The 23,915-nt window shown below is 54.9% G+C and overlaps 1 protein-coding gene across 11 annotated transcripts in view; it reads right to left on the bottom strand.

The window, feature by feature from the left end:
- The window catches only part of DNMT3A (DNA methyltransferase 3 alpha), a 102,758-nt gene that overhangs the window by 38,002 nt on the left and 40,841 nt on the right, over positions 1-23,915 (bottom strand). For all 11 annotated transcript variants that reach the window (XM_006055072.4, XM_025261439.3, XM_025261436.3 and 8 more), the window contains 3 exons: positions 11,090-11,360; positions 5,202-5,245; positions 4,602-4,748 (listed from right to left, as the gene is read on the bottom strand). In XM_006055072.4, coding sequence (XP_006055134.1) covers positions 4,602-4,748; positions 5,202-5,245; positions 11,090-11,360 — 462 coding nt within the window. The remainder of the gene's footprint in view (positions 1-4,601; positions 4,749-5,201; positions 5,246-11,089; positions 11,361-23,915) is intronic.

Raw genomic sequence — 23,915 nt, 5'->3', positions numbered from 1 at the left:
GTAGTCATTCATTCATTCAGCAAACTTTTACAGAGTACCTCCTGAATGGCAAGCCCTGGGGGCAGAGGTGCCCAGAGGGCCTGTGCTGAACAAGCTCGGGTTGGGCAAAAGCAGAAAACAAACTGGTGAGTGGGGTTCCATGAAGATGAGACGCACACAGGACAGCAGAGAACAACCAAAGTCTACAAACAGTGCAGGGGCCTAGGCTTGAGGGGCAGAAGCAGTGGCGGGGGAGCGGGGCGGGGATGGAGTGGTCAAGTGATGCAGAAGGTCCCAGGTCCAGTGAGTGGACAAGTTGGCACCTGGACTCACTTCCAGGAAAGCGAAGGCTGTGTTGCCTGTGGGGAGAGAAGGGGGCTCTGAGTGCAGGAGGGAGAAGGGAGGAGAGGACAGACTGGAGTATGTGGACAGGAGATTACTGTTGCCTGTGTGCATGCTAAGTCGCTTTAGTCGTGTCTGACTCTTCTTTGACCCCATGGACTGTAGCCCACCAGGCTCCTCTGTCCATGGAATTCTCCAGGCAAGAATACTGGAGGGGGCTGCCGTTTCCTCCTCCAGGGGATCTTCCTGATCCAGGGATCTAACCCAAATCTCTTACATCTCCTGCATTGGCAGGCAGGCTCTTTACCACTAGCGCCACCTGGGAAGCCCCCAATTACTTGCTATCAGTATTTAATATGTATTAAACATCTAGTAAGTTTGAGGATGCAGGAGTCCCTCCATTTGGGTTGGAAGCCAGGAAAGAGGCAAGATTCTAGAAGAGCAGGACATGGTTTCCTGACCCCGAAGCAATTTAGAATTGGTTGGGGTGAAGACATTAGGGAGAGTCATAACATCACCGGCTATAACCGCGTCCTAAAACCACAGCACTGACACACACAGGCAGCCCTCAGGCCTTCTGGCTTGATGCCAGTTCCAGCCGCTTGGCCAGGCCTCTGCCTCGCACTCGTGAGGGTTAATGAGGTAACACCTGTGAAAAGCCCTTCCTAAGCCTAAAGTGCTCCTTCAGGGCCACGCTGTTCTGAAAACAGAAAGAAGAGTCTGGAACTGCCCTCCTCTGGGGGAAGGTGCCTCTCGTTTCTCCTCCCCACACCCCACCCTGGGCTAGTTCTGCCAGGCCAAGGTAGGTTCTCCTTGGCTCAAGAACAGTGGCGACCCAGTGGGGACAGCAGGAATGTGGCATGGAAAAGACTCAGGCACCACCTTACCCATGGGAGCCTGCCCTCAGTCCCCCAGCCCCACACTATTCTCCAGGTACACTTGTCAGCACCCCCAGAAACCAATGGCCTGGGCCCGAGCTCCCCAAGAAGTTGTCTCATATTTACCCACCTCCCAACTGCTTAGCCAACCAACAGCTATTCACAGAGCCTGTTCTCCCTGCCCAATTATCAGGTTTGGCATAACTGGTGAAGACATGTAAGAGTTAGTGAAAAATACTCTTTGAAATATAACTGACTGCTAAACCCCACAATATTAACAGTAAGGACTACAGAAGTGCAGAGAAGGGAAGAGGGCAGTGTGGACTGGAGAGATCCCAGAGAGCTTCTTGGAGGAGGCAACAGCTCTTGGACTCAACCCTGAAGAATGAAGAGGGGAAAGTATAGCAGAAACAAAAGCAAGAAGGAAGTAGAAAGGGGAGACCCGGTCTCTCACAGGGACTGTTCTATTAGAGAATGGTAGTGGCAGGGTTCGGGGGGTGGAGCCATTGTGGAGGTCACAGTGAGGGTCAAAGTCTTGAGAAACAGCCAGAGGATTTCTGACATGATAGGGAGACAACGGAGAGTTGTTGCGGGTTCTATTGCAGGGCCTGGTCACGACTAAGGCAGAATTTAATCCTTACAAGGACGAGTACAGAGGTGCAGAGAATAGGAGATGGGACAGACAGGCATGAGCATCCCAGCTCAGGCAGGAATCCCCACTTCTGCCTCGGTAGAGGGGTTGGAAATGCCCCATTTTTCTCATCCAATTATTTTAAATTTCATTTATTTTGAGATATTCTAAGTCTTCTTAGTTTTTTTTTTTTTTTTTTTAAAGCTTAAGGTGGCAGGTAAACTCAGATGGTAAAGAGCAGACCTCACAGTGTGGAGTGATCAGGGAGGTCATGGGAAAAGGAAATTAAGCCGAGGGGGATATTTTGAGGGTAGGAGGCTCTACAGGTGAGGCATGTGGACCAGGGGCAGAGTGGGGTCAGGTGAAGCCCCACAGCCTTCACACAAGCCCAGCTCCCCAGCTACCCTCCTGCTGCTCTGAGCCTGCATCCTGTGCTCTTTCATCCACCACCATGGACCTCCATTCCTGAAAAGACCACACAGTCTTGTGCCTCTGAACTTCTGCACATACTATAAGTCTCTTTCTACCTCGCCTTTCCCTAAATTCAAGTTCATCCTTTAAAAGCCAAAAGCCACCTCTTGCTGATGCAAAGGTGACCCCAGGCAGAATGAGTCTATGTTCCTTGGCGATGCTCTGCCTGAGGCGCCCGATCCCTCACCCTGAGTTTTAGTTGGGGGACTTCCCTGGTGGTCCGAGTTAGGACTCTGTGCTTCCACCACAGGGGACACGGTTTCAATCCCTGGTCGGGAACTAAGACCACACATGCCACGTGGTGCAGCCAAAAAAATTTTTTTAATAAATTTTAGTGGCAATTTTAAGATTGAGAAAATGTATCTATTATCTTACTTTTCCCTGTGAGTTAAGAAAAGACTGCCTTTTTTTTTTTTTAATTGCAACTGAGGGCAGGCCTCCATAAATGTTCTTTAAGTACAGTTTGAGGATCACCAAATTTCTGGAAGCCCTTCAAGTGTAAAAGGCATTGTATCTAGCTTCTGGCCCCAGGGCTAAAGGAGAGCAAAAGCGCAGACTCCCACATAACAAGTAGTTAAAAAGCAAAGCCCCTCCCACCGACCACAGAGGAATAGCCCCAAGTCCTGAACGAAATTTCCATCCCAAAGACCACACTTAAAGCTCAGAGACCTTGCAGAGGCTGTCCTGTCCCTTTTCAAGCTCTTCCAGGAGAGAAATTTCTGCCTTCCTGGATCCCAGAGGAAATGGAAACAATCAAGAAGCCACCAGCCTCTCTTTCCCACCTGGTTTGGAACTTTCTCTAGAGCAAGCTCTCACACAATGCACATGGGATAACACCCTCCTTTGTAGGCCTGGGGTAAAGACCAGTGAGAGTGAAGGTGAAAGGCCCCAGGTGGTGGCAATTCATGGCGGGTCCCTTCCCTTCCTGGTCAACACGCTTTCTCTCTGCTCATCAGACATACAGGAGGGCAGTCCCCCAGTGGCTGCTCAGGGGGACTGCTTTCGCCCCTTGGTCTCCACCGCCTCACCGCCTCTCACTGCTGAAGCCCTGGCCTGGCTTCCTCCCTCCTGACCTGCACAGAAGCCTCTCTTAGAAAAGTCACCCGCTGCCTCCAGGTGGGCAGGTGCAAACAGCCTGTTTCAATTCAGCCTCCACAGGGCAGGGTGGCCACTGCCTCTGGAAAAGCTTCTCTCCTTTCTCCCAGGCTCTTCCTCCCAGGCCCCTTCTCAGTACCGCTGCTGCCACTGCCCCTACCTCATGTGGCCATAACTGCAGGGTTTCTGTGGACTGAGGCCCGGGATGCATCTCGGTTCTCTCCAGTCTCCTAGGTGAGCTCATCAGTGTTTGTGGCTCTATGCCTTCCCACCTTTGCATCTGCAGCCTGGACCTCCCTCCGCTCTGGGATCCGGGCACCTTAGTATCTCAGACTAAACACTTGCTTCCCTCCCACCCCAAACCCATTCCTCCTCTAGTCTTCCCACCTGAGGCAGCAGCACACGCATCACCTCTGTGGGCCGTGTCCATCCTCCCCCCTCCCACATCCTTCCCATTGGTTAGCAAGCCCAGATCTGTCCCTCTCCTAGACCATTGCTGCTCCTTTAATCTACATCGAATCACTCCTCTGCGTAGAAACCTTCAGCGGCTTCTCAGGATACTCAGCGTTAAACCAGCTTCCGGCCCAGATCTCAAGGCTCTGTATGATCGGCCTCTGCTTACCTCCCCTCGCCACCTCTCATCTGGCCCCACTCTCTCCCCTGCTTGGTTCACTCTGAGAAGACCGGTCTTTTACACAACCAAACAAGTCAGGGCTTCGCTTGTGCTGTTTCCTCTGCCTAGAATATTCTCCCCCACCCCACAACTCACAGAGCCAGCTCCTTTATTCCTTCAGGTCTCAACTTCAATGCCGCCTTCTCCAAGAAGCCTCTCCACACCACCCCACCTAAAGCAGGCCTTTGTTACCCTCTCTTTCAGCTCTAATAAGAGCTCTAACTTGTTTTCTGTCCATCTCCCCATCACAATGTCAGCTCCATGAGGGTAGGAATTATACGTGCATGAGGCCTAGACACTGCCTGCTTGCACGCTGAGAGTCCAGTAACATTTGTGGAAATAACAAAGGACGCGCAGTCACTGCCTAGGGAGCCAGCAGTTCCCTGTAAGAGTGCGAGGTTAACCTGAAGGGGAAGGGGAAACTGAGGCTCAGCCAGGGCCTGACAACAGCCACAGACGGTGGCTGAAGCTAACTTCCAGTTTCCCGGTTCTGTGGGACAGGCTGGGGCCCAGGCCAGAGAAGGCACCTCACCTCCCTTTTCCAGCGTGCCAGCCACTCGTCCCGCTTGCGCTTGCTGATGTAGTAGGGGTCCCCCGCCTGGAAGGTGAGCCGCGGCATGGGCCGCTGGCGGAGGCTGGACTCCCAGCCCAGGCCACCCCGCAGCCGGCCCCGGGAGCCCTAGGACAGAGAGACGACAGACAGACCGGCATTAAGGTGGGCGTGGACAGCCCTGCTGCAGGGTCGTTCCTCCTGGAGGGGAAACCAAGGAGGCACTCACCTAGTACAGAACACAGGAGCTCTGACTCCTGGCCAGAGATGCCGGCCCTGGAGTGAGGGACAAGCCCCTGCCTGGGTGGAAGGAGTGAGGGATGGGGGGCGGGATGTGGGGCAGGACATAAAACAGGAGGGGAGGTGCTTGGTCTCGAGTGGGGACCAGCTGGCTGCCTCGCTGGGGGCCTTCCAACCTCCACACCCACTTCCTCTGCTCCTCACGGAGGGACAAGTACAGAAGGGGCCAGGGGCCACCTCGGGCTCCCCTCACACACACTCGCCACAGTCGGTCAGAGCGGTGGCTTTCTTCTCCTAGAATCAGGATCCACAGAGCCCCTGGGGTTTGAGGAAAACACTTGCCTCCATTTTCATGGATTCGATGTTGGTCTCCTTCTGTTCTTTGCCTGTGGAGAGGGAAGAACAAAGGGACTGTCGGCAGAGTTACAGGAGTGGCTCAGAGGCCTCACCTTGTGCCTGGGGTCCCTGCCTCGGGGATAGGGCTTCTCCAACCATTTGGTCGCGCCTATGTCAAACCTGATGGCCTACTGTGTGCCAGGCATTATATCATGCTGGCCCCAGGACTCAGAGCGCAGCCGGGGCAGAAAAAGGACCTGGGCAGGGTTGGAGGCCCAAACCCAAAGGAACAACAGAAAAGCCAGGGCTGTGGTTTCTGGCCCATGGAGTGAGTCAGGCACACAGGAGGGTCTGGAAAGAGCCCCTTTGGCTACTCCCAGTCAAGAGAGCTCAATTACTGGAGGGGAGGCCAGACTGCGTGGTGTGGGGTGTGGCAAAGATGCTCTGGGGGTGGGAGGATGGGGGCGCAGGGGGACCGGAGCAAGACTACTGAAGCAACTTTGTCTCTTTGAGACTCAGTTTCCTCATGTGGAAAATAAAGATGCTAGAAATGGTTTCTAAGGTGCTCCTGCAGCTCTCAACACCATGCTTCTACCATGAATATCTGCCTCTGTACCCCATTCTCAGGTCCCTGAGTTCTGTCTTTATTCTAGAAGCCTTGGATTCCCACTCTCCACAGTCGTTCTGTAATCTCTTCCAGCTTTTTCCTCATTGAGGATAGGTACATAACCCTGCTAATGCTTCAGACAGCATTTCCCTGCTCCTCTTCCCCACGGTTCCTCAGTTGGCCGGGACTCCAGTTCCTGGAAGGGAAGGCTCCCCTGGGGGCTGAAGCCCCAGCAGTACAGCCTTTAAAGGTGGGGGCAGGGAGGCCTTATTCTCTCCTGTCCTTCTCCAGGTTCCAAGCTCCAGAAGGTCCTGGAGCTCCTACGCTGGTCCTGTCCCTCTCAGGTTCCTCACTGGCACACTCCAGAGTCTGCAGCCCTGCCTGGCTGTGGGTTGGGTTAATTATGCCTTCCAGCTTCCTGCTGGAGACTGGGGGTGCTGAGGCAGGGAGGCTGGGGTGTGCGGGGGGGTGGGGTGAGCCTCCTCTCACCTGGGCCCCAGAACTCCTTTGTCTGAAGCCAAGATTACTGAGCTTGGCCCCAAAGCAGGAAGGTCACTACGGCTGGCTCAAGGTCACTCGGGAGGCTGGGGGTAGGGGGTTTGTGGGCGGTGTGAAGGGGAGACAAAGAGCCCAAAACGGAAAAAACAGCCCTTCTTGCATCTCCTGGCTGTGAGGCGGAAACCAGCCACAGCACTGAAGGTCTCTGAATCCCCAGGCCCCTGAAGAGGCTGTTTCTTTCCCCCTCTCTCACTCACCGAGGGAGACCTGCGGCTCCACTCTGGGCTTCGATGACCTGGAGCCTGGGGACAGGGCAGGCAGGGCTGCACCTGCGGGTTTGCTGGGAGGTGTGGACCCCGCGGTGCCAGATGCCCAGGGTGCCGGGAGGAAGCAGGGGCGCGTGTTAACTCGCCAGCGCTGTGTACACAGCCGGCCTTTTAAGGTACGTCTCACCGGACTTTCCCTGTCGCTTCCTCGTGCTTCCTTTAGGCCCTCTAGCCTCACAACTGCCAGCCGCCTCCCACCCCCCCAACTGTTCCTCGCGCCTTCTGGGGCAGGGCTGCCCCTCCCGCCCGCCTTCTCCGGGCCTTCCTCCTTCCCCGGGGTCCCCGCCCCCCAACTTCTCTCAGACCCCCGGCGTTCCACCCGGCCAGGCTTTGGGCCGGCCAGGAGGGGGCGCCCACTCTCGGATCACGCGGCGCCTGGGACCTTTCTTCCGGGGGACCCTCCGTGGCTTTTGGCTTTGTGGGGAATCCTCTGTTCACTAGAATTACCGAGAATCGGGGCTGAAAGGAATTGTCGAGATGATGGGGTACTTGTCTTGCCCTTCGAGGGGGAAACTGAGGCGCGGCGGGGTGGGGGGGGGGGTGGGGGGGGCGGCGGCGGGGAGCCGAGGGACTTACTACCAGAGCTGAGATTTCAGGGCTCCTGACTCCCAAGCCGGCTATCTCCTTTTTACATCGCACCACCCTGAGGCTCCCCTCTTCCTCCTTCCCCAGCCCCCATGCTCCCCGAAACAGAACTACTTTTCCTCATGCGGTTTCCAACTGGCTTCTTTCTGGAATGTTCTCCCTGACAGATTCTGCGCATGCCCACTTGAGTGATATCGCACACACACTTTCCAGCCCGGCCCAGCAAAACAACCAACTGGGCTGCTTCAGAATGCAGCGCTTGTCCTGAGTCAGGGGGTGGTCAGCAGCTCTCTGGACGCTCCCTCTGCCGTCCATCTGCTCCCGGCCCAGACCCAGGGTCGCAGGCTGGGCCAGGTGGCTGTGCGTCTTCCAGGATGTCCCTGGCAGGCTTGGACATAACCCTGGGGCATCTCAGGTCCTGGGGGCAGGGGAGGCCAGAGTGCTTCTAACACTTACCTGCTGGGCTGAGGCTATACTCTGCCAGGGGGTCACCTCCAAACTCCCTTTAAAATGAACCAAAATCCCAATGACAGGACTGAGGTCAGGCTGGCCTCAGAGGGTAGTTACTAGCCGAGTACTAGTGTGTCAGTCTAAGCAGAGAGAAGCTCTGTGCTGACCCTCATCTGGCCCTTCACCAAGCTGTATAATCTCAGTAACTAACTTAACCTGTCTGAACCCTCAGTCTCCCTATCTGAAAAATGGGGATAATAAAAGTCTTCCTTAGATGCTCGCAAGGATTAAATGAATTACATAAAAAGAAGGGCTTCTCAAAGTTTAATATGCCTCAGAATCATGAGGATCTCTTTCAAATGTAGATTCTGATTCAGTAGGTCTAGGGTGGGGCTGGAGACTCTGTATTTGTAACATGCCAGGTGATGCCAGGAGACGCTGCTGGTCCATGGACCATTTTGAGTAGCAAGAACATAGAACACTCAACACATGGTTAATATTCAGTAAAAAAGAGCTACATTACCATCATTACTACTATCACCATGATGGCCTTAATGCTCGGAGTGCAGGAGCAGTTCCAAGGCCACCACCTGCCTGTCCAGGTGGCTCTTGTCTTTATTACTCATCATCTCCCCTGTTCCTCCTTTCTCCTGGCTGTACTTTCAGGATTTGGGGCTCCTACGTGCACACAGGAGGGTGCCCAGGCCAAGACTGCTTTAAAGTCCTCCATGTTTCCTATGTAGGAAATAATGAGAGGGATTCCGGGAGAGACAGATGGGGCCCCTGAAAAGACCATGGCCAAGTCACTTTCTGCCTGGGGCCTCAGTCTCCTTCCTTCTTGGAACCAAGCAGCTGCGTATGCATTCTATGGGGCTGACTGCTGGACCGGTGGCCGAGCCTCCAGTAGGCCACTGCCCACCCCTCTAGGTACCAGCTCACCAGTCTCCACATCCAGGCAATTCACCGTGACCTTCAGGGATCCCAGCTCTGATCCCTGCCAGCATCTCACAGCCTCAATAGCTGAGGCCAAACAGGAGTGCTCCAAGGCCAAATTTTGGAGATCAAGGACACACAGGACGTTCTCACCCACTGCACTTTGCACTAAGAGTCTGAGAAGGATCCACTCAATGTGCGAAAGTCCCAAACCCAGGAGTCACCCTGACATCATCTCTGCCCGGCCCCCTCCTGTCCCTGGCGCTTATGCACAGCTCTCCAGATCTGCCATCCTCCCCTCGGCGCCTGATTGCTCATCCTGCTTCCCGGCCCCTCTGTTCCATCCCAGGATCCAGATGGCAAAGGGATCTTTTCAAAACGTAAAGCGGATCATGTCACCCCTCGAGAGGGCAGCCTTGAAGCTGCGCTAGCTGTATCTGCTGTCCCCCTGTCAAACACCCTTCTCCCTCCCTCCCCCCATTCCACACGTGTGGGTTTCTGTCAGGTCCCTGGATACCCTGCTCCCTCCCACCTGTTCTCACCCACTCCCTGCGCTTCCCCTCCCCTGGTAAACCCCAGCTCATCCTTCTGCTTAGGTGTAACAGCCCAGCTTGTCTGGGGCTCCTCTGTTACAGTTCCTGAGAATCATGTTTATTTTCTCTTCGAGAACTTATCTCTGTGTATAAACACACACTTGTAAGTGTGCATTTCTCATTAATGTCCATCTCTTCAGTGGATTGTTGAGGTCCTCCAGGGCAAGAACCAGGTTTTTGTTCGTGATAGCTTCCCCGAATCCCAGCACACATCAAGTAAGTGTTTAATAAACCCCTATTGACCAACTAGAGGAGTTGCTCCTGAGAACGGAGGACAGGGAAATCCCAAACCGAAAGCAAACTCTCACGAGTTTAAGAGCAGCCTCACAGTGCTGGCTCCATCCCAACAGGCAGGAAGGCCTGTCCCAGCCCTGGGCCTCAGCTGGGTGCAAGCTATGGTGGGGTCCCAGGAGCTGCCTGTTTGGTGGGCAGGGCCGGTGGGTTCCCAGTTCTGCTCTTGCATATCTGGCCTTTGTAAAGGGAGATGGCGTTTTCTCCCTTCTTCCTGTTTCAAATCAGGCCGCATGGCCACTCCTCTGCGTGTCAGGACACATCCCCAGAAGTGCTGAGTTCAGGACCAGCCGCCACATCAACCCCACCCCCCAGAACAGCAGGGGGCATGGGAAGGGCACACAGACTCTGAAGCTAGAGACCAAGACGAATGAATTCCAAATCTGCCAACAGGCTTGGGGTCCCTGAGCAAGTCACTGCATCTCATTAAGCCTTGATTTTTTCCCACCTTAAGATGAGGCTCATAATACCTCTTGAAGAAGACTGAGAGAGTAAATAAAACCACAGATGCAGAATGAGTACCTCAGAAAGCCCTTTGCACGTGGTGGGGGCATCGTAAATATTAGTTGAATAGTAAATGAATGAAAGATTTTTTTTTTAATACATTGGGAAATCTCTTCTGGAGATGCTCTCTACCCTGCATGAATATGAGGTTTGGAAGCATGCGAAATTAAGTCACGCCAATTAATCGATTGATTCACTCCCCATCATGTACTCTTGGAAGGAAGGCATTCTGAAATTAAAATGCACATATGCAAAACAACCTGGCAGGGCCCTGGGAGGATCAAACGTGATAATGTATGAGAAAGCGCTTGGTAAACTGTGAAGCCCTGTACAAATGCTAGTTGTCCTCATTACTAACATGTTTACAGCTCTGTTGGCCCTGAAATCGCTGGCTTAACCTGAAAGAAAAAAGTGGGCAACTTTCCAGGGCTCCAGGGCTAGGCCAAAAAGTCCCTAGAGGAAGAGGTCTGGGCTGGGCAGTGCACACCCCACCCCCACCTGCCCTACCCCTCCCCTACTCTGTCACCACTGAACTTCAGTCCCCTCTGCTGAACTGTGGTGGGCTTAGGACATCTGCACTGGGAAAGGCTGACGGCGATTATAACACCCACAAGGGCACCTGCTGCCCTCGAGCGCCCACGCCAGGGGCTTCCAATGTGTGGATCCCTAAGAGCCGCAGGTCTTGTAGAAGAGTGAGCAGGCGAGGCCAAGGCTGATGGAAAGCAAGGAGAACCACCAGCCTGTGGGGAGACAGCCATCACCCCAGTTCAGCAACCACTAGCATTCTGCAAACTCACTGTCGTACCAAATCTAGTTTTGTTTTTTTTTCCATGAGAAGCCAAAACTCCAGATTTTTATGTGAAATTTCTTGATTTTGAAATATTGGCAACTAATTTTTTTTTTAATGTTTAAAATACTGCCTGGGTCAAATAAAACGTGCGTGGGCTATATCCAGCCAGTAGCCTCCAGGGCACACAGCCTTAGCAAGTAGACCTTCAGCCACCACCCAGCAGGTGCCTCCTGGGACCTTCCAGGCCCTGAGTTCTAACCCTCAGGGGGATCCCGGCCAGCCCTGCAGAGGCTTCCCCCCTTGTGCCCGGGACTTACCGTCTTCTGCAGGGGCTCCCCGGCCATCCTTGGGGGTGCAGCAGCCATTCTCTACAGCTCTGGAGGCTTCGGGCGGGGTCTCAGTGGCACCCTCTCCCTCTGCTGGGGCCCCGCCCTTCTGCCCTCCAGCAGGGCTCCCCTCCTCTGGCTGGGGCTCACTCCGCTTCTCCAAGTCCCCGTTGGGTAACAGCTCTGAGGGGCCTGAGTCTTGGGCCATGGACAGGGACTTGGAGGTCACGGCGGGCTCCTTCGGTGTGTCACTGCTTTCCACCTGCAAAGATAAACATGAAGGGAGCGTTAGACCAGTGGTTTCAGCCCCTCATTGGCCCATTGGAGATTCTGGTGAAAATTACACACCGTCTGTCCAGAAAATGGTGTTCACATAAATGTGTATGCAGTCAAACACACTCACAATTTTTTCTCTCAGATTCAAGGGCTTCACCCTCTGAAGTCAAAAGGTCTGTGGACTCCAGTGAAGAAAACGGGAAAATGTATGAGAAAGTGCTTTGTAAACTGTGAAGCCCTGACAAGTGCTAGTTGTCTTCATTACTAACATGTTTACAGCTCTTTACCCCAGCTCACAGCACCCCCACTCACTGAAGTGATGGGGGGTCCCCAAGTCTTCCCTGTGGCCCCCACTAAAAAGGAATGCTCCTCATTTTATCCCCACTTCAAACCAGGACCCTTCCCCAGAGGATTCCAAGTAACCCTGGGCTGATTTGACTCCCGTGTCAACGCCCCTCTGGCTGTCCTCTTGAGCTGCTGCCTGGCATGTGGAGTGCGAGGGTGAAAGGGGGGCCCCCTCTCCCCCAACCCAAGCACTGTTCCTTCCCTCAGCTTTGGCCCCACAGCCTCTTGAGGGCGCTCAGACCCCAGGAGAGCCAAGGTCCCCCTGCCAGAGCACACAGTGGCCTGCAGCAAGTCTGGAGTACGTGGTGCCATGTTCCCCTCCAAGAGGAAGTGTCGTGCTTTGTCCCCAGGAGTCTCAGGACTGAGCTTGCTACAGGAAACACACTGAGAGTTGTCATAACCATCCCTCCTAAGTGTCACTGCATGGTGGGCGAAGCTCCCTCTCACCCGTTACCCCTCAGAGCACCCGGCCTCCTGGGGAGGCTCCCAGAGACTTTTGTGATTAGCTCGAGGTCACACACCTTGTGAGGACAGAGCCTGGCGAGCACCTGGCCCTCGGCCGTCCGGGGGCAGGTAAGCCAGGACATCTCAGAAGGGACAGAGGTGTCCTCTCAGGGCAGGAGAGACAGGAGTCCCCCTGTGCTTGGCGCTCTGCCATGCCCGCAGGCACCGGACCACCCGCCGCAGCCCTGCCCGCCGGCTCCCCTGCAGAATTGGTGGAGGGCAGGAGCGGCACAAGCTCAGCAAAAGCCTCAGGAAGGTGCTGCTCAAGAGTGTGCCTCAGTTTCCCCACCTGTTTTTTTTTTTTCTGTTTATAAAAGCCAGTCACATACAAAAATTCTAACCACACAAAAATGAATAGCATTGAAAGGTTAAAGCCCCTATTTCAATTCCCTACCTCCAGAATCACTCCCCACAGGTGAACCATCATTAACAGTTTGGCGAGTATCTTTTCTCGACTTTTTTTCCTGTGCATCTACAGTCATACATAAGTTGCATGTTTATACACACGTATTTACACACACATCCAGATCCAGAATTTTTTTTCCCCCCTAAGAAGGGATCATATGACTTAGCCTGTTCTGCAACTTGCTTTTTCACTTCGCAAGCACAGCGGGCACCTCTCCATACCAGCGCGTATGGATCTGGCTCACTCTGCCTTGGCTGCTCAACATTCTATTGAAAGGATGGTCCTTAATTTATTCAAACCGTCTCCTAGTGGTGAGCTTTGGGCTGACTGGCTTTCTGTTGCAGAGAACGTCCTGCACTTACAGCTCTCTGCACCTGTGAATTTCCATAGGCCAGAGTCCTAGAAGTGGCCTGGCCGGGGAGGAGGGTCTGCCCATCCAAGTGTGAGGAAAGAGATCCTGCCAAACTCCCTCCAGATAGCTATACCCCTGAAGAACGCACCCCAAAGCCTGACGGAGCGCTGGGTTCCCCAGCCCCTCCCTGGCAGGCCCCGCAGTTTCCAAGGCGGCTTCTGCCCCAGGGATCCACACTCTCACCAGTGAGCCCACTGCTGTATGGCGAGGAAACCCCAGAGGTAGCAAAGAGGGACAAGGGCCTTGGAGAAAACAACAGAAATAAAAGTCAGAGTCTGCCCTGGACGAGGTTCCCTACACAGAGCAGCCTGAGGGACCTCGCGGCCTGGCCAGGCTGCTTTCTCCGGGGGAGGGGAGCCTGTGGACCGGCTTGGGCAGGCCTGCTTCCAGGAAGAAACCCTCCCACGGAAGGCTACACATGTGTGTGCGCCTCAACAGTGGGGGTGGGGTGGGATGGGGTCGGGGTGGGGCAGTGCTGGAGGAAGAGGTAGGCCTCGGGGGTGGGGTGGGGAAGGGAGAAGTCCTCCACCAGGCTTGGGCACTGGAGGCCGAAGCCAGCAGGGCTAGAAGGCCAAACACGGACAGCAAGCAGGCCCTGTCCCTCTCCTCGGTGGCAGCCCCATGTGTCTCACACACACACTCTCTCCAGGACTCAGGAGGTCTTTTCCACCTCCCTGTTCAAGCCAGTGGGCTCCCTGGCCTGGAACTCCCCTCTTTGGATGAATTCTCTCAGTCCTCAAGCCTCCTGTGTGTGACACAGTCGCGTGGCCCAGGCAACTGGAGTGCAGGGCACGCCTGGAGTGGGGAGCCTGTGGAGGGGCTCTACCCCCCAGGTCCTGCTGTGCCACCGCCGGAGCCCCAGACATGGCGCTCCCAGGAGGAGGGAGTTGCAGGGTCCCGCTGGCCAGGCTGAGAAGTTTGGGTCAGCGGCACCAATCTCTTACCATAGCCGTGTCCTCCTTTCCTCTACCCACTCGCTTCCCCACACACACCTCGAGTCAGGGTAGGCTCCCAGCCCCACAGACTGCTCAGACGACGCCGCTGTCACTTACTTCCTGCCCGGGGGCCACACCGCCTCTTCTCACCCTGGGACTCACTTCCTGTTGACTGCCAGCTCCAGAGCATAGAGACCCAGGACTACCTGCTCTGAGACCCGACCCAGCCCTGGGGCCCGAGCCACCCTGACTGGAGACCCCTCTCAGGCCTGCCCCGGAGGGACCCCCAGTCTGCAAGAGGGTGAGACACGCCATCCTTCCAGAGGTGGGTGGAGGAGGCGTCAGGGGACGCTCTGCACAGCTCCAGCCCCGGGGGGATGGGTTCAAGTGGGCTGAAATCTGCCCTGATCTCACCATTCCCCCTCACCCCCCTTCCCCACCAGCCTGAGTCAGCTGGAGTTCTGGGCTTAGGGGAGCTGCTGACTCCTACCACCGTCAACTTGAGATCCATCTAACCCATGAAGAACTACCCCCCTCACCCGCAGCTACTAGTGGGCCCTCACTCTCCCTCTCTCTGAGGTGTGGAAACTGGGCAGGTCAGATCCACCCAGAAGAAACCACTGAGAGGAAGGAAGGAAGGAGGTCCACAGTGGGGAGCTGGATGTCCCATCTCAGGTGAAAAGAGCAGACCTGGAAGCCGCCGGGAGCGGCCACCCCAGCCCGGCCTGCGCCCTCCTGATTCCGTCTCCTCTGCTTCTACCTCCTCTCAGCCCCTGCCTCTCCTCTGTGGCCACTAGCCACAGAGGCACGGGATCGCTTTACTGGGTTAGACTGGGCTTTGGAGTAGGGCACCTGGCAGCTCTTTAGTATTCACAATGAATTCCTTAATACCAAAGACCAGGTTACAGTGAGAGCATCCAGTCCACACGTCTAGAGGGAGTCTCGATTTTGTTGCATGTCAAACGTAACTGGTTAAAGGTCTGGTTTTGTTTGCTTTTACTCTTTACTACTGCCTTGAGTGGAGGAGACACAACACACTCTGAGACACTCATTTCTCCTGTGGGGGAGGGGTAGCAGCCCGGCCCTTTTCAAAGGCGCCACCAGCAGCTGTAGGGGACAATCTCTCCTTCCTCTGCTTCTCACCCACGGAGGCGGGGAGAGGGGTCAGGAGTGCTGGCAGGAGGGGAATGGGAGCCATGGGCCCCTCACTTCTCTTCCTTTGCGTGGGTGGGCACAACAGAGTGGAGTAAAGCTAGACTCCAGCACCCACTGTGCACCTACCTGCCCCCCCCACCCCCTGCCACATGCCTCACTCTGGGTCTTCAAACCTGGCCTACCACCTCCTGGGGCCCCCTCAGAGTTTGCTGGCCTTTGCCTTCCTTCCAAGCAAGACCCCTCCATCCCAAGATAATGTCTCCTGCTTCTCTGCTGCCTACCTGCTCCTTGGACCTCTCCTGTGAGCAGCTTATTCCAAGCAGTGAAGGCAGTGGTTCTCAGCTGGGGTGGATTTTGCCCCCCAGGGGACATCTGGCAATATGTCTGAGACATTTTTGGTCACCACACTGTGGGGGTGGCGGGGGGTGGGGGGAGGCACGGACTGTGGCTTCTGGTGGGTAGGGGCCTGGGATGCTGCTAAATAACCTACACGACAGCCCCCAACACAGAAATTATGCAGCCCCAAAGGGGGCGGGTGCTGTTGTTGAAAAGCCCTGGGCTGAGGACAGGGGCACGGACACAGGGACCTTATCTAAGGACCCTTTTTTCAAAACTTTTTAAAAAGTTGTTGTAAAATATATGTAACAGAGAATCTACCATTTTCAAGTGTACAATTCAGTGACATTAAGTACATTCACACTGTTGTACAACCATTACCACCATCCATCTTGAAAACATTTTCATCATCCCAAACTGAAAGTCTGTACCCTTTAAACACAAATCTCCCCATTTCCCCTCCTAGCCCCTGGCAACCACTATTCTACTTTCTGTCTTCTAAGGAATATTTTAAGTCTGTCTGTCTCTCTCACACACACACACATACCCCCCTGGAAGGCATTTGTGTCAGGCCCTGCTTGCTCTTTAAGGCCCTCAGCCTCACCCCTTTCCCAACCTCTGCCCCCCAAGAGCCCCCGTGGAGGCTGGCCCTGCAGTCCACTCCTGCATTCACTCACATCTCCCAGTCCACCGCACACCACATTTGTTTACAAAGCACTTTCACACCCTATCTCATTAAAGCACTCCTCACATGGTACCTAATTATTTGTTTACTGTGTGTCTCCCTCCTAGGCTGTGAGCTTTGCCTTATTTATCTTTTTATTTCTCTTCCTTCCAACCACTCCACTGACAGCTCCCCAGTACTAAGCAGAGGGCTTGGCATAAAGATGCTTAGACAATTAATAAACGTAATTATTACAGTTATCCCGATGGGTTATGTTGCTCTCACTTTTCCAAAGAAAAAGGTGCCACAGTTTGCCCTCCAGTCACACACCTTCTAAGTGCTAAAGCTTCCAGAATGACCCAGGTACAGGAGAGGCATTCGAAAGCTGGCCTCCCCACCTGGGTTGAGTCTCCGGAAAAGCCAACCTCAAATCCCAAGGGCTGCAAGGAGGAAAAGGAGGCTTTGATGTGCCTGAGCAGGGCCAGGGAAAGGCTGCCGGCTGTTTCCTTGGCAGCAGCCACCACAACGAAAGGCCAGAGGCGAAGCAAGAAGGAACCTTCTGCAGTGAACCTGTTCAGGCCAACGCCAATTCCCCAGCCCCGCTCCCCAGGCCCTGCTCCCCTCCCTCTCTGCTGGAAGTCTGGACCAGACCCCAGAACGCCCACCCGGCCTCAGAAGGTGAGGCCTTGTCTCCCAAGGTGGGGCAGAGTGCTGAGGCTCCAGATAGGGAAGTGATTTTTGAGGCTTTTTACAATTATAATACTCACACACACACACGACTCATACACACTGGCAAGTTAAGAGGTGATGGAAATAATACATGGGAGATAGGGCCCAGGGTCCAGCTCTCCAGCACAGCCTTGGCATGCAGTCTTACCTGAGCTCAGGTGTGGAGGGGGGAGACCCAGGGACCCTGCCTCTCTCACTGCAAGGCCCTGAAAGTTGGAGCCAGGTCCTGGCCTGGCTCTGGGCACCTGACTCACCCTCTCTTCCCATGCCAGGAGCCGCTGCTGAAAAAGGCCTTCACTCCCGGAGGAGGGAGGCCCTGAGGCTAGCAGATGTTGGGCGGCCTCACCTCGCCCTCCCATCTTCCTGCCCTCCTACCCCCACCCCCAAATGGCCATTGTGCCTTTAAGGCCCTTGGCAGCAGTCAGCTCTGTGCCAGCCAGGAACTCCGGCGGCCTGCCAGTTACGTCTTCTTGATTAAAGACACACAGACACACAATCACATGTGCAGACACACAAGGAGTGCACCCATGGCCCAGAGACATCTGCTCACCGGCCATAGGACAGAGCTGCGCTCAGATGCCCCAGAACGATGTCAACAAACACACACCAGCATCCCTCTCCACCCACACCCACTGTTCATCCAGTCCTTCAGCTGCTGCAGGCCCATTGGGTCCCCACCAAGCCCTGGATTTTCCCAACTTGACTCTAATTTCAGGAAACAGCCGAACTGTCCACGTAAGCAGGGCGGCCCTGTCCCCTAAGCGCTGGCACTGGGCCCAGGCTCCCCAGTCTCCTCTGTTCCAGGCCTTCCTGCAGCCCCTTCCCCTGGCCACTGTCTGCTCTGATTGGCCGGAAGTGGCCTTGAGGCAGAGAGAGCCAGAGAGGTCCCCCCGCACACACTCCCGAGAGAAGCTCTACATGCCTCCCTGCCCAGCCTTCCTGGGGTGATTGGAGTTGGGCCCCAAGACTTTGGAAGCAGGACCTTGACCCTTCCAATTTCCTTTTAGCCAGTGGAGTAGCTAAAAGGGCCACCAGTGGGGTCAAAGGACAGGAGGACCAGAGGCCAAAGAGGGCCAACTCTGGCAAGTCTGATCCCCCAGGCTGCATGCGACTTCTAGGTCCTACCGTTCCTCTCACCACTGAGGCCGGGAGCTGCCTTCCCACCCACCCCCCGAGATCTCTTCAGTGTGTGTGCGTGTGTGTGTGCACGCGCACTTGCAACTCAAGATGGAGGAGAGAACTTCAGGGTGCGGACGTCTCAGAGGTCACTCAGCCGGGGCCCCTGCTGGCTGTGAGAGCAAGCATGGACCTGGTGAGTGCTGGCCCACCCGGGGTTCTGCTCTCAGCCAGCGACACCTGTCCACCTGGAAGAGGGCCTGGCTGTGCTCTTTGAAGTCATACTCAAAGGATTTTAGGGTGAGTTGGAGGCTGCCTTGAAAAAGCCATTATGTGGAGAAGATCCCACGTAGTATTTAAGTCAGCCTCTTTTGAAGTTTCTTCTGTTTTTCAGCCTCTACAGTCAGGCCTCGGGTGACAGGTTCGGTGAGAAGGGAACTCACCATGGAAAATGGGGCTTTCTTTTCTCCGCTTCACCTACCTTTCTAAAGTTTCTTTGGGTGTCTCCCCGCCCACCCCCACCCACCCCCGCTGGGGTTTGCTCATCCTGCCCCACCCGATGCCGTGACTTCATAGCTTTAATCACATCCCGACTCAGCCTTTGTCTCTCCAGACTGGAGGGCCGTAATCTCTCTTGTCTGTCCTCACTTGGCAGCCCTGCCTTCCCCTGGATCGCTTTAGCTGCCCTTCCCTGGAGCTCTTCCAGCTCCGTTACATCTTTCTGGAGGTGGCAGAACTGAAATGCACAGAATTCTCTAGGTGAGGATGATGAAAGAAGACCGACGTCAACAACTCTGCCCCAAAGCGTTCACGGAAGGTCCCTGCCACTGTGGGAGTGCAGCAGGTGCAGCTCGGGCTCCCAAGAAGCCCACGGGGTCTTAGAAAGCCCTCAGGGCTCGGGACCCAAGGGAATGAATGCCTCTCGCTGGAGGTGGCCTGGGAGGTGTGGCTCCAGGGAAGGGGCCAGGGAGGGATGAAAATAAGCAGGGGTTTTCGGGAAAGCAAAATGGAGATTCTGGGGTTTCACTCAGATGCTTCCCCGGTAAGACCAGCTATCTAGAGTGGCCTCTGAAGGGGGCCCTGCCAGACCTTCCAGAAGTCTCCGTCTCTGGCAATAACACTGTTGCCATCCCTGGAGGCCAGCACACCTTCCCTTCTCTCCCTCGTCTGCAGCCCAGCAGTGCAGGCCCTACCCATTCTGTCCCATCACGGCTGCCCCCAACCCAGTAGACTCTGGACATATTTTCTGGCCTCATCACCCTATCTCCCTGCATTCTTGTGTGCTCAAACTGTCATGCTCACAAATGCCAGAGTGACCTTCCCAAAACTTGACTCCCATCACTTCACACCCCACGCCATCTCAAAACTTCTCTAGATAAACACAACATATTTTCAAGAGGATAAAATGTAAACCCTCAGGCTGCCTGCAAACTACCTCTCCAACCAAGATAGAAGGTGTTCTTAAATGAAACCTCCATCCACTCAGCCCAGCCAGTCTGCTCACAGTCCATCCTCTCCCTGCCACATGGGTCCTCTCTCTGAACATGCCGCTCAGGAGGGTCCCAAGTGGGAAAATCTACTTTCCCCTTTCAGGGATCACCTCCCTTCGAAAGTCCAGCCCCTCCCCACAACATCTCTTTGGCACTTCAGGCGCAGACCTCGGACCAGGCTCTTGGGTACTGGATGCCTCCATGAGTGTTGATCTGACAGACCAGCTGTGGGAACAGCAGAGGCGTCTGCAGGGCACAGTTCCAAGAAAAGTCTCTGCCCTCCTGAGAGGCCTGCCAGCCCTGTTTTCCCCACCCCTTCAAAAGCATGAGGAGACGGGAGTGGGCAGCCGTGTGCCTGATGCAGGCCCATAGGCAGGGATGCCCCCTGAGAGGCTAGGGCCCAGGAATGGGAGACACCCTTTCAGAAAGTTTTGTGCATAAAAACAAGGGGCGCCAAGTCACTGAGTCAAGGTTCCAGAGGTAAGTGAAGGAGCCCTTCGAACCTGGACACAAAAAGCGCTGTCTTCAGAAGCAAAGGGATCTATTAGGTAGGAAAATGAGCCAATACTGCAAACTCTCAATAACCAAGTTAACAGGTTCTCAGCTAGCTTCCCTGGTGGCTCAGACTGTAAAGAATTGACTTGTAATGCAGGAGACCCAGGTTCGATCCCTGGGTCAGAAGATCCCCTGGAGAAGCAAATCCTCTGGCTACCCACTCCACTATTCTTGCCTGGAGAATCCCATGGACAGAGGAGTGTGGTGGGCTACAGTCCATGCGGTTGCAAAGAGTCAGACACTACTGAGCAACTTACACAACAGCTGGCTTAAGCTGCCATGGGACAGACTCCCAGCTTCATACAGCTTACACCCCCAAATCCTTCACTCTGAAGTGGGGCAGTGTGGCCCTTGTGAGCTCACTCACTGGGGCGCTGTGTTGGAGGTTCCGCCTGCAAAGAGGAGTGAGTAACACTGGCTTTGGGCTGGTCTGGCTGAGCTCAGCGCCTGCTCCCAGCCCCCTCCTCCCCTCCCCCTCCCTCCCTTTCTGGGTTATTCTTAGCAAGAAGTGACCTCAGAGTGCTCCCACTGAGCAAAAATAACCCTGGAGGAAGTTGATGGGTATAAATCTTCAATGAATAAGTGTATCTACCTAGTAAACAGGGCAGGGAGCCCCAAAGGACCAGTCCCCCACCAGGGTCTGGTGGGCAAGGGCAGATACTGTCCCTCCTAGAGCCCCACGTGTAACCAACCCGAGGGACAAAGTTGGTCGCAGGGCTGTCTGGGCCTGCGATCAGGCAGGAACCAGCTTCAGACACCCTCACTTGTTACTCTCAATGTCCTCGGAGCTGGAGAACAAGAAGATGCCTCTTCCCCCCAGCCCGACACTCGCACCCACACACGGGCCTCCGCTCTCCGGCCAGTAGCGACCAGCCCCGCGCGGTGCTGTCCCCTCCGCAGGCCTTGAGAACTGACCAGCTAGCAGGCCCTGCACGCAGGTGCCAGCTCCCCTCTGAGGCCCCGCCCAGCCCTGCGGCTGGCTTCCTGTTTCCTGTTGCTGCGGGGGCCCTGAGCATCCTGGCTCCTAGGCCAGTGCCACAGACCAACGCCGCCGCCTGGTTGAAACGGGCCCACCTCTTACTCCTCAGACCACCCTTCCGCTTAGCCACAGGCTTACTAGTATGTGGGTCAGTCGCCCTGCTCAGTTCTGTTTCATCTGGATGCTTTTTAGACCAGGTCTACACGTGTTTTCAAACAGCCCGGCCTTCGTATATTATCTTAAAGTGAATTTAGGGTACCCAGTGTCCCAGGTGGTGAGACTGGAGTGGTGAGAGAGGATGAGCACCCCGGGCTTTGCAGCTGGGAGGCTGGAGGCCAAGTCTAGGTCGTCCTCTCTGAACCTCAGTCTCTTCCTCTGACTGTGGGGACAGTCACGACAGCAGTCCCCACCTCCCCATACAGGTTTGCTGTCAGCATCAAATGAGGTCCACGGGGGTAGAAGGCCTTCGTAGGCAGTTGAGCGCTGTGCCACTCTCAGCGTTTCTTCAGGGTTGCCAGTCTCAGTGAGCGGGTACCTAGTGCAACGGGAAGGGGTGGTACACCTCTGAATGGAAGATCTGGTGGAAGCGACACGCTCTCACCACCAGCTTTTCTGTGCGAAAAGCCAGGCTTTGGTTTAGGTATCTTAGATTCCCAATCCATCAGGGAATGATACTTCTGTAAAACACAAAATCCTGCCTGTGGATGTGGTGACAGTATCAAGTTGATATAAAGGTTTCTAAACGGATTCTCAACTTCTGTACAGACCGGGGAATAAACAGCTCTCAGACTGGTGCTTCTCCGTCAGGTGTGTGGACTCAGGTCCGGGATCGCAGGGCTGTTATTTTATCTTAGTTCTTCGTGTTCATTTTAATTTAACAATTGGTTTAAAAGGGAGGGCCAGAGTGGCTCACGATGGCTGCCCTGGGCTTCATTTGCAAGACAGGCTTCGGTGGGCTGTGACACTGGGTGGGCAGAGAGCAGGTAAGGCTGCCAAGAACATCAGAACAAACGTGCCCAGGGTGCTCAGGGAGCAGCAAGCTGACAGGGTTTCTCTGGCAAAAGAGGTGGACGCTGAGCACCCATGCAGAAGCAGAAGTCACGTGGTGAGGAGCCAAACGAAGTGTTCCAGGTCTCATCCCATGAGAAACGGAGCCCCTGGAGATTTTTTTTTTTAATATTTAAGTTTTAGCTGCACTGGGTCTTCATTGCTGCACACAGGCTTTCTCTATTTGTGGCAAACAGGAGCTGCTCTTCACTGTGGTGCTCAGGCTTCTCACTGCAGTGGCTTCTATTGCGGAGCATGGGCTCTAGGTACACCGGCTTCAGTAGTAGCAGCATTCAGGCTTAATTGCTCCACAGCATGTGGAATCTTCCTGGACCAGGGATCAAATCCATGTCCCCTGCATTGGCAGGTGGATTCTTAACCACTGGACCACCAGGGAAGTCCCCCTGCAGATTCTTGAACAGCGACATGCCCCAGGCTGTATTTACTGTAATTATATGTAGCCTCCTCTCAAACACACTAGGTTGAAATAAGTCTTATTTATTTGGCAGGTGCTCAGTTGGTGTAATGTGTTTGTGGCCAAAAAAGAGAGGGCTGGGGGTGTTTAGAGAGATGCTGCGGGCAGGTGGGGCCCGGTCTGGCTGAGGACACAACCAGGAGGCTGATGCAGGAGAAAGTGGAAGGTACCCAGAGACAGGTAGGTCTTGGGGGCAAAATCTAGAGACCCTGGGTGGGGAATGGCGAGGACACCACTGGATATACCTGATCCCTTCCTGTCCAGCAGTGGGTGTGCAACATTGGCACAAATCAAGAGCCCGCCTGCAGCCAGGTTTTCCTCTCGTGCTTCCCAGCACTGCCTGCTCTGTTCCACCTGCCAGGGTTTGAGCCAAGCCCACCACTCCCTGCCCAGTTCCCAGGCTTAGCTGGATGACACACACTCAGCTGCCTTAAAGCACCCTGGTCAACCTGTTCCCAGGGTCACAGCTGCACCAGGTCCCCAGAAACCCACCCTGCTGTGCTCCTTGGCTGGGGAGGGGAGGAGGCCTGGGCAAGCATCGGCTCTGCAAGAGGCCCGGGAGACCATGGACTAGCCCTGGGCTGCACCACAGACTTCCCTTATGCAGGCTCCCTTCAGGGTCAATGGGGCTGCTGCCAGGAAAGACCGGCTGGCTATTCTCTGTGCCCCGCAATGTGCAAGGGTCCCTGTCACAATGCTGCTTTGGATCCCCTGCCTCCCCAATCAACACTGCCTCCCTGTGCTCCATCCCCCTTCCCAGGGCCTCTCTTGGGAGTCCAGGTGGTTTCAGATGTCAGTGAGGACTGGACCACAGCAACACTGGCCTGCACAGGATGTGCGTACCTCCCAGGGAGTTCTGAGAGGCTGATGCCAGGCTCCCAAACGAAAGGCCTTCTAGACCCTGGCCCACTGGCCCCTGTGGGGGCAAGAGAGGCAGGCTTATGACACTGTGCATTTGGAGCCCACCTTGCTGTTTGCACAGCATCCGTGGAGGTGGACAGGGCAGGTAGGGCTGGCAGCCATATTTTTTCCAACAAGGAAGCAAAAGCTCAGAGAGGTTCAGTAACTTGCTAAGGTCACACAGCTGGCGAGCAATAAATCCAGCACTGCGGCTTCCGTTCCACGTAAGGACAGGACCGACTTTGGCTGACCATTGGCTCTTTGGTGTTTTAACCCATTTAATTTTCCCAAGGGTCTAGGGGGAATGCATCCTTATCATCTCTATTTTTCAGAAGGGGAACCCAAGGTTCAGGTGGTAACTTGTTCAAGGTCACACAGATGGTTAGTGGTGGAGCTGAGATTCAAACCCAGGTCTGCTGGATTTTAAAGACAGTGCTTTTCCTTCCCTGCTGGTCCCTTTTTCCAGGCCAAGGTGTGTGACCCACTGACCCTT

The sequence above is a fragment of the Bubalus bubalis genome, chromosome 12 (genome assembly GCF_019923935.1).
Source record: "Bubalus bubalis isolate 160015118507 breed Murrah chromosome 12, NDDB_SH_1, whole genome shotgun sequence".
NCBI lineage: Eukaryota > Metazoa > Chordata > Mammalia > Artiodactyla > Bovidae > Bubalus > Bubalus bubalis.
The sequence above is the reverse complement of the archived record's forward strand: the minus strand, read 5'-3'. Positions and strand labels throughout refer to the sequence as shown.